The sequence below is a fragment of the Arachis stenosperma genome, chromosome 10 (genome assembly GCF_014773155.1).
Source record: "Arachis stenosperma cultivar V10309 chromosome 10, arast.V10309.gnm1.PFL2, whole genome shotgun sequence".
NCBI classification, from domain to species: Eukaryota; Viridiplantae; Streptophyta; class Magnoliopsida; order Fabales; family Fabaceae; genus Arachis; species Arachis stenosperma.
The window spans coordinates 122954731-122964418 of NC_080386.1; the positions used below are offsets into that span (position 1 = coordinate 122954731).

A 9688-nucleotide genomic window follows, 5' to 3' on the forward strand; every position below is an offset into this window, starting at 1 on the left:
TTATTAATTAAGGCTTTTATTCAAGAACTAAATTGATTCATGCATATTTTTTTAATAAAAATATTATATGTAAATAAAAAATTAATTAATATATTATATATTTTTATATATATTTTATATACAAATATACATTCGATACAACATTTATTTTTTTATATAAAATTATAGTATAACATTTAAATATTAAATTTTGTGATATTTTTTTAAAATTATGAAGGCTTCATAATTTTAAGAGCAGAATCATATTATTCTACCCTCATCATTTTAAAAAATATTATAAAATTTAATCTCTGAATATTACACCAAAATTTTTTCAATATTCAAAAAATTAGCCTCGATATGTGTCATGACTTTTTTGTATTGATTTTTTATGTACCAATTTCAACACTAGCCCTTATGGCTTAATTAACTTATATTTCCTAAAAGAAAAAAGAATGGTGCCCTAATTAGCATTAGTATTTAGGAAGTAGCCACTAGCAACATTACTCCACAAAAGAAAACAAAAAAAACAAATATAACAAAAAACAACAACAATTTTTTTGGTTGTTGTTGTTAGCTAACACTAAGAGGAGGCTAAGAGGCTAAGAATTAAGATTGAGGGTAGATTCGTTCTTTCTTCTCCTTCTTCTTCTTCCATGGCAGTTTCATCGCGCCCTTTCTTCCTCTCTCGTCTCACAGACCTCTCACTCCACAACCCTCTCCACCCTCCAAAACCCCCACTCCCTTCTCCTCCCATATTCCTCCGCCGCCGCCTTCTAACCACCCGCTGCCTCGTCTCCGGCGGCGTTGACGGCTTCTTCTCCTCCGACGACCTCGTTTCCACTCGCAAGTCCACCTTCGACCGAGGCTTCACCGTCATCGCCAACATGCTCCGCCGAATCGAGCCTCTTGATAACTCCGTCATCTCCAAAGGTGTTTCTGACTCCGCCAGAGACTCCATGAAGCAAACCATTTCCACCATGCTAGGGTTACTCCCTTCCGACCAATTCTCCGTTACTGTAACCGTTTCCAAGCAACCACTTCACCGTCTTCTTGTCTCTTCAATCATCACTGGGTACGCCAATTTCTACCTCCAATTGTTTCCTTTCTATGATTTTCTTGATTAATTTGTAATTTGTATCCATGCGTGTTCGGCTTTAGGTTAATTTTGCAACAAAAAAGGGGCGAATTTTGGTTTTTTATTTTTTATGTTTTGAACTGTTCAAGTTGAATTCATCATGCTCGACTTAGTTGTTCAGCTGCCTATAGTTCATTTCACTCTGATTATTATAAGATAATTTGAATGAGTTTAGTTTTTTTATTGATTTTGTAATGAAAATGGCCCCCTTTTTTTACCCTTTAAAAGCTGCTGTACTAAGATTTTTGGATATATGCTACTTCTAGTACTGATCCACCGAGGAATTCTCAGAGTTTGATGGTGAGTTTGAGTTTCCAATGAGAGTTGGTTTATCCAGTTTTATTTTTACATTTTTTGGTTAGAAGCTAATTTGAACAATAGATAAGTTAATTCATAACGTTCATATTTGTGTGTTAAGATGTTGTTTTTTGTGTGTTATTGAGCTTGTGAGATTGGTTAATTTTGTTTAGGTACACTCTGTGGAATGCGGAGTATAGAATGTCCCTGATGAGGAATTTTGATATATCGCCGTGTATAGTCGAAGATTCCAGTTGTGAATTGCGTTCAGAGGAAGTGAAGGATGGAGGAGATGACATGAAGAGTGAAGTTGATTCTGAAATGAGATTAAAGGATTTGGAAAGTTGCAGCAGTAGCAGCCCTAGAGTTTTTGGAGATTTGCCTCCTCAAGCTCTGAATTACATTCAGCAGTTGCAGTCTGAGTTGACAAACATGAAGAAGGTAATCCTCCTTTTCATGTATTTCTTAGTAACCGATATCATGATTGTGGAATATGTTTGCTATTTTAACGTTATAACAAGATGTCTTAGTAAAAATTTGAGTTAGTGTATTTGTAGTTGGATGGAAAAAGAACCTCACCTTGGTGGGTGATTTATTCTAGTTCTTGCAATGTTGTTTGCTTATGTTTTGGGATTATTGAGTTGCTTCTGTTTGTCACATCGTGGTTTCCACTGATGGTAAATTGAGCTTTGCTTGTTGCTATGGAAATTTGATTTTATCCCTAGCCCGATAGTCTAGAAACCATGATATTTGTTTCCATCTTCCACAACTTTGAAAGTTATAAAGGAGAACGAGCAACACATGAAATTTCCTTTTGTAATAATGGTAAAATTTGGCGTCTTAAAGCTTAAGGTTTCATCATTAAGGAGCCTTGGAATGGCTTGGTAAGGACTAAGGAGGCTCCTGTGGTCTTCTGTCGTTAATATGCATGACTATGCCAGCCCACCACCATAACCATTGTTGTTTTGTCCGGCACACCTGTTTAATCTGTTCTCTAAAACAATTGAAAGTAATTGGAGAAATCTGTTTTTGTTTCAGGAGTTGAATGCACAGAAACAGGAAATAATGCAGTTAGAGTACGACAGAGGAGTCCGTAACAATTTGTTGGAATATCTTCGGTCACTGGATCCTGATATGGTGGCTGAACTGTCTAGGCCTTCATCAATAGAAGTGGAAGATATAATTCACCAACTTGTTCAGAACATATTGGGAAGATTCTTTGGGGATGATGTCAGCGCCAATTTTCTTGAACAATCAGTAGAAGGAAATGTAGATAATCACCTAGACAGCAGTGATGAGTTTAGCGATACAGTAGGAACTTCTCGGGATTACCTAGCAAAGTTGCTTTTCTGGTTAGTACACATCTCATTCTCATTGCCCTCTTAGTACTTTTTTTAGTTTCGAGCGAGTTAGCTTCGTTAACTTAATTAAGCTAGTGTAATTCCACATCCTCTGAGAAGTTACTATTTTTATCCTTAAAAGAGAATGAAATAGATTCTTTTGTAATTATAATTATTTTCGAAAATTTCTCCAAACATAAAATAATTGATTTTCCTTTTTGTTATTTAAAAAATGGTTTTATGGCAAATTTAGCTGAAACATCCTATATGCATGGCCCTGAAAGTTGCCAATGCATTCCATCAGCCACAGATACATCCCTTCATTTCCTTTGTGTAATATATTGAACCATTTCTTTAGCAAATGAAGTTTTAAAATTTTTTTTTGGCATTGGCAGGTGTATGCTATTGGGTCATCACTTAAGAGGGTTGGAAAACAGATTGCATCTTAGCTGTGTTGTTGGATTGTTGTAGAAAAGAATGTGGAAGGCATGTATATTCTTTTTTCTTCCTCTTTTCTTTTCATTTTTTTCCCTTCTCTATAATAACAGTGATATCAATCAATGAAAAACTCAAAATGTATCAAAATAATAAAAAAAAGTCATCTTTCTTTTAGTACATTTCTCTCCATTCATTACTATTTTATAAGCAATCAAGCATTAAAGCATCCCTAGTGGCACTGTGGCATGTCTCTCTGTACACGAGTAATGTGGTGGCAAATATAACATCAAGATTCAATGTAGATAGAAGCATCTATATGCACAGAAGCATTTCAAATTGAGTCTCTGATCTGCATTGCTTATGAATTATGAAAGGCAATAAACTGGTCAAATATCTTTGCTGTAGTTCATTTGTGCATGCAGGCAGATGGAACCTCCTTTCTTTTCTCTTTTTATTTTTCATTTTTGATTTTTAGGTTGTATCCAATTTGCGTCATTTGTATCCAACTTGAATTGCAATTGTAGACACTCGAGATTCAATTATACTAATTCTGAGTGTGACATGAACTTAATCAAATAACAATAACAAGATAGAGATAAACCGTTATCTTATCTAATAGCCAAGTTATTGGTGTTGAATGATGGATTTAATTTAACCACGGTTTTACAAATAAAAGGGGTGTTGATGTTTGTTTTAATTTTTTTTTTTTTTTTTTTTTTTGGTGGAAGTGAAGTATCCACAAATCTCTTTCCAATACAAATTCTCTTTTGTCTTTGAAGAGTGTGTGTCGGTCAACACCATCCACGGAGAAAGTTAGGTCAATTTAGGGACCAATATTTCTTCCAATGTTGTCTTTCTTGCAAGTTGTGATACGCGTTCCAAGCTATCTCAACTCTCAAGCTTATATCCATGATAGCCTTCATACTTGACATTAGGAGAATTGGAAGATAGACTCAAATCGGTGATTCAATTCAAGGGGAAAGAAAATGTTTGAAACTGACCTATTCTATTTGTGAGGCTGCGCTTTATAGTTTTGGACCTTAACATTAATCAAGAAACAAGAGAATCATGAAACTTGTCAATACCTAAGAATTTCATTTTATTTTTAAATTTTGTTCTCCAAATAGTAATAATTCATTGATCTTAACGTATACAATTATTTAGGTAAAATCATTGACAAGGAGGGATATTCGGTGGCATTTTAGGTTGGTTTTTAGAAAAAAATAATTTGATTTGAAGTGTATAATCTGATATAAACTATTGTGACTTGGATTGTATTGATTTATTTGATTTTGAAAAATATAAAGTTCTAAGGTTCTAGTATTTAAAAAAAAAAGAAATCGCTTTATGTTTATAAAATAAAAAAAATCAATAAATCTAATTTCACATTGGTAAAATGTTATTTAAATAATAATAATGGATGGGTAAGATAAAATCTGAAACAAATTAACTATATTATAAATAAAATCTTAAGTTTATAATAAAATAATAATTTTATATGCTGTTTGTTAAAATGAGATCAATTCAAATATTTGCAGTTTTGCTCCGTTTTCGATTTGTATTATATATGTATATTTATTTATATTAGATGAGCAGTTTTGTTTGTGGATTGGTTTAGATTTAAGTACCTATATTGACTAGGATTTACAATGCCTAAACTTGTGGATACTTAAGATTATTTTTCCTAAATAAGTCGTAATCTTCGATTGATCTTGATGAATACTTGGAATATATCAATATCTTAGTTTTTTTTTTGTCGCCCCCATCTTTTCTTTATTTTACTTTCAATTTTTTAAAATGAACTTCCATTGAATCCAAACAATGAATATTATATTATATTTTTATAATGTAGTTCCATACTTGAATTTATAAATATACTTAAAATAATATTTTACCGATTACATAATTTTCCTTTAAGTTTTTTCATTGAAGATTATTTTTTATTATTTACACATTAAATATTTATTTGAGTGCGCGTGTTGTTTTAAATCCATGTAAATAATCTTTTAATCAAATCTAGAAACTAATCATCAATCTATTTACTAAATATTAAGTTATTTCATTAGATAAGATAAGATTAGATTAGATTAGATTAATAAAATTCAAAATTCATGTCTAACTTATCTAACTACAAATCTATGATTTCCCCTTTCCTCTATAAATTAACCTTAATAGCCTCCTTAATCATCCAATAATTTCAACATTAAGCCTCTTATTCCGATAACAAAAAAATAACTCTATTCTCCAAATTTGTTAAGTGCTATATTTTTCTACTCAAAGGACATGGATCCACCACTTTGTGCCAATGGTTGCGGCTTCTATGGTTCTGCTGCCAACAACAATCTTTGCTCAAAGTGTTACAAAGATCACATCAAACAAACCTTCATCATCATGGAATCACAAAGCAATAATAATAATAATAATAATAATGGAACATTATTAGATGATACCAAATCTCATCATGACCAACAATTAGCTGATGTGTTTGAAAGATTTACCAGAGACTTTGGTGCAACCATTGATGATATTTCTACCAACAACAACAACAATGAAACGAAGAAAAGGTGCAAGAAGTGCAATAAAAAAGTTGGATTAACTGGGTTTGAGTGTCGATGTGGAGATTTGTTTTGTGGAAAGCATAGGTATCCAGAAGTTCATGAATGTGAATTCAATTTTAAGGATATTGGTCGCAACATTTTGGCAAAACAGAACCCTCTTTGCATTCGTGATAAGTTAGATGAAAGAATTTAAGATGTTTATTGAATTATTTTTCTTTTTAGTAAAGATTTTTGTTATGTTTTATAAATTCTTTATAAATTCATCATACCCTTTGTTTCGTCTTTTATTATTATTATTATTATTATTTCTAGTAAGTAGTGATTATATGATGAGGACCAGTACAGTAGTACTATACTATAATACTAGGTTTTTTCTTAAACAAAATAAAAAAATTTAAATTTTACTATGTAGACAATAAAAAATTTGAACAATACGAATAATGGACTGATTATTTAGCAACTGAAGATTAAAAAAAAATCACTCCAAATCAAGTTAAAAAAAAATCCTTTTAACTTTATCATTGGAAATTTTAACTATCCCACTCCCTTTTAACTCTAATTAGTAATTACACTTCCTTCTAATCTAATTCCCTATCGCCATCTCCCGCCGTCACCAACTTCGAGTGCCAAAAACTTGGTGGACGAAATTGTGATCATGCTTGAATTTGGCTCTTTGGTATGTACACAAAAACTATTGTGTCTCTTGTTCATTCACAACTCCGTTCAACTAACCAGCAAGTGTATTGGGTCGTCCAAGTAATAAACCTTACGTGAGTAAGGGTCGAATCCACAGAGATTGTTGGTATGAAGCAAGCTATGGTCACCTTGCAAATCTCAGTTAGGCAGATTAAAGGGTAATTGTGATTATTGGAATAAATAATAAATAAAAAGGAATAATAAAAGGGATAGAATACTTATGCAGATTCATTGGTAGGAATTTCAGATAAGTGGATGGAGATGCTGTATGACCCAAGGACGCCTGCTCTCCTATTGCCTCTACTCAATCCTTCTTACTCCTTTCCATGGCAAGCTGTGTATAGGGGTTCACCATCAGCGGTGGCTACTTTCAATCCTCTCGGGAAAATATCCTATGCGGCTGTCACTCGCACAGCTAATCATCTGGAGGCATCACCCATGGTTGATGGCTACATCCCATCCTCGCAGTGAAAACTAATGCTCACGCACTCTGTCACAGTACGGCTAATCACTGGTTGGTTCCCGCGCCTACTGGAATAGAATCCCTTGATTCTTTTGCGTCTGTCACTAACGCCCAGCACTTGCAAGTTTGAAGCACGTCACAGTCATTCATTACCGGAATCCTACTCGGAATACCACAGACAAGGTTAGACTTTCCGGATTCCCAGGATCCTACTCGGAATACCACAGACAAGGTGAGACTTTCCGGATCCTCATAAATGCCGCCATCTATCTAGCTTATACCACGAAGATTCTGTTGGGGAATCTAAGAGATACACATTCAAGCTCTGTTGCATGTAGAACGGAAGTGGTTGTCAATCACGCGCGTTCATAAGTGAGAATAATAATGAGGGTTATCTAACTCATCACATTCATCATGTTCTTGGGTACGAATGAATATCTTGGAATAAGAATAAAAGAGGAATTGAATAAAAGAAAATAGAACTTCATTAATACTTGAGGTACAGCAGAGCTCCACACCCTTAATCTATGGTGTGCAGAAACTCCACCGTTGAAAATACATAAGCAAAAGAGGTTCAGGCATGGCCGAATGGCAAGCCCCCAAAACGTGATCAATGATCTCCTAAGATGAAGAATAAAATAAAACTGAGACCAAAGATGTCTAATACAATAGATAAGTGTCCTATATATACTAGACTAGCTACTAGGGTTTACATGAGTAAGTATTTGATGTATAAATCCACTTCCGGGGCCCACTTGGTGTATGTTTGGGCTGAGCTTGATCATTCCACGAGCTGAGGCTTCTCTTGGAGTTGAACTTCGAGTTATGACGTGTTTTGGGCGTTCAACTCCGGATCATGACGTTTTTCTGGCGTTTAACTCCAGACAGCAGCATGAACTTGGCGTTTAACGCCAAGTTACGTCGTCATTCTTCGAATAAAGTATGGACTATTATATATTGCTGGAAAGCCCTGGATGTCTACTTTCTAACGCCGTTGAGAGCGCGCTAATTGGAGTTCTGTAGCTCCAGAAAATCCATTTCGAGTGCAGGGAGGTCAGAATCCAACAGCATCAGCAGTCCTTTTGTCAGCCTTTTTCAGAGTTTTGCTCAAATCCCTCAATTTCAGCCAGAATTTACCTGAAATCACAGAAAAACACACAAACTCATAGTAAAGTCCAGAAATGTGAATTTAACATAAAAACTAAGGAAAACATCCCTAAAAGTAGCTTGAACTTACTAAAAACTACCTAAAAACAATGCCAAAAAGCGTATAAATTATCCGCTCATCACAACACCAAACTTAAATTGTTGCTTGTCCCCAAGCAACTGAAAATCAAACAGGATAAAAAGAAGAGAATATACTATAAATTCAGAAATATCAATGAATATTAATTATAATTAGATGAGCGGGATTTGTAGCTTTTTGCTTCTGAACAGTTTTGGCATCTCACTTTTTCCTTTGAAGTTTAGAATGATTGGCTTCTCTAGGAACTTAGAATTTTGGATAGTGTTATTGACTTTCCTAGTTAAGCATGTTGATTCTTGAACACAGCTACTTATGAGTCTTGGCTGTGGCCCTAAGCATTTTGTTTTCCAGTATTACCACCGGATACATAAATGCCACAGACACATAACTGGGTGAACCTTTTCAGATTGTGACTCAGCTTTGCTAAAGTCCCCAGTTAGTGGTGTCCAGAGCTCTTAAGCACACTCTTTTTTGCTTTGGATCACGACTTTAACCACTCAGTCTCAAGCTTTTCACTTGGACCTTCATGACACAAGCACATGGTTAGGGACAGCTTGATTTAGCCGCTTAGGCCTGGATTTTATTTCCTTGGGCCCTCCTATCCATTGATGCTCAAAGCCTTGGATCCTTTTTACCCTTGCCTTTTGGTTTTAAGGGCTATTGGCTTTTTCTACTGCTCCTTCTTTTTCTATATACTCTTTTTTTTTTTTGAATGCTTCTTCTTTTTCACTGCTTTTTCTTGCTTCAAGAATCAATTTCATGATTTTTCAGATCCTCAATAACATTTCTCTTTGTTCATCATTCTTTCAAGAGCCAACAATTTTAACATTCATAAACAACAAGATCAAAAGACATATGCACTGTTCAAGCATTCATTCAGAAAACAAAAAGTATTGTCACCACATCAATATAATTAAACTAAATTCAAGGATAAATTTGAAATTCATGTACTTCTTGTTCTTTTGAATTAAAACATTTTTCTTTTGAGAGAAGTGAAGGATTAATGGAATTTATTCATAGCTTTAAGGCATGGTTACATACTAATGATCATGAAATAAAGACATAAAATATAGATAAACATGAAGGATAAAAACCGAAAAAATAGAGAAAATAAGGACAAGGAATGAGTCCACCTGAGTGAGGGTGGTGCCTTCTTGAAGATCCAATGGTGCTTTTTGAGCTCCTTTATGTCTCTTCTTTGCTTCTGTTGCATGATTCCTAGTGATTTTGGTGTTTTTATCATTATTTGCTTCCCAACAGTTGTGTGGAGGATAATTTATCCCCTGAGGTATCTCAGGGATCTCTTGATTTGCAGCCACATGTTCTACCACTGAGCTATGACGGCTTATATTAGTCTTTCCATCTCCCATGACTTGGAGGTGGAAGCTTTTTGTCTTTCCTTTTCTCTTTTTTTTTTTGAGGTTTCTCTGAATTGTTGATTTTTAGTTTCTCTTGACTTCCTCTTCAGAGTCCTTTCAGGTTCATGATCTGCTTCAATAAGAATGTTCTTGTCCTTGCTCCTGCTCATATAGG

The 9688-nt window shown here is 34.3% G+C and overlaps 2 protein-coding genes across 2 annotated transcripts; both read left to right on the top strand.

The window, feature by feature from the left end:
• The first annotated feature begins 515 nt into the window (after positions 1-515).
• Positions 516-3371, top strand: LOC130954064 (uncharacterized). Its single transcript, XM_057880801.1, has 4 exons — positions 516-1054; positions 1588-1855; positions 2453-2766; positions 3150-3371. The coding sequence occupies exons 1-4, from the start codon at positions 636-638 to the stop codon at positions 3223-3225; spliced, it is 1077 nt and encodes a 358-aa protein (XP_057736784.1). The 5' UTR covers positions 516-635; the 3' UTR covers positions 3226-3371.
• A 2104-nt stretch (positions 3372-5475) lies between these two features.
• On the top strand, positions 5476-5943 carry LOC130957612 (zinc finger A20 and AN1 domain-containing stress-associated protein 1-like). Its single transcript, XM_057884461.1, has one exon. The coding sequence runs from the start codon at positions 5476-5478 to the stop codon at positions 5941-5943; it is 468 nt and encodes a 155-aa protein (XP_057740444.1).
• Positions 5944-9688: the final 3745 nt, after the last annotated feature.

Bases quoted from the DNA above. Each gene is read 5' to 3' on its own strand.
- LOC130957612 (XM_057884461.1), top strand. From the start codon at position 5,476: ATGGATCCACCACTTTGTGCCAATGGTTGCGGCTTCTATGGTTCTGCT.
- LOC130954064 (XM_057880801.1), top strand. From the start codon at position 636: ATGGCAGTTTCATCGCGCCCTTTCTTCCTCTCTCGTCTCACAGACCTC. The intron at 1,055-1,587 runs GTACGCCAATTT...AATTTTGTTTAG, and splicing joins GTCTCTTCAATCATCACTGG to GTACACTCTGTGGAATGCGG. The intron at 2,767-3,149 runs GTTAGTACACAT...TGGCATTGGCAG, and splicing joins CTAGCAAAGTTGCTTTTCTG to GTGTATGCTATTGGGTCATC.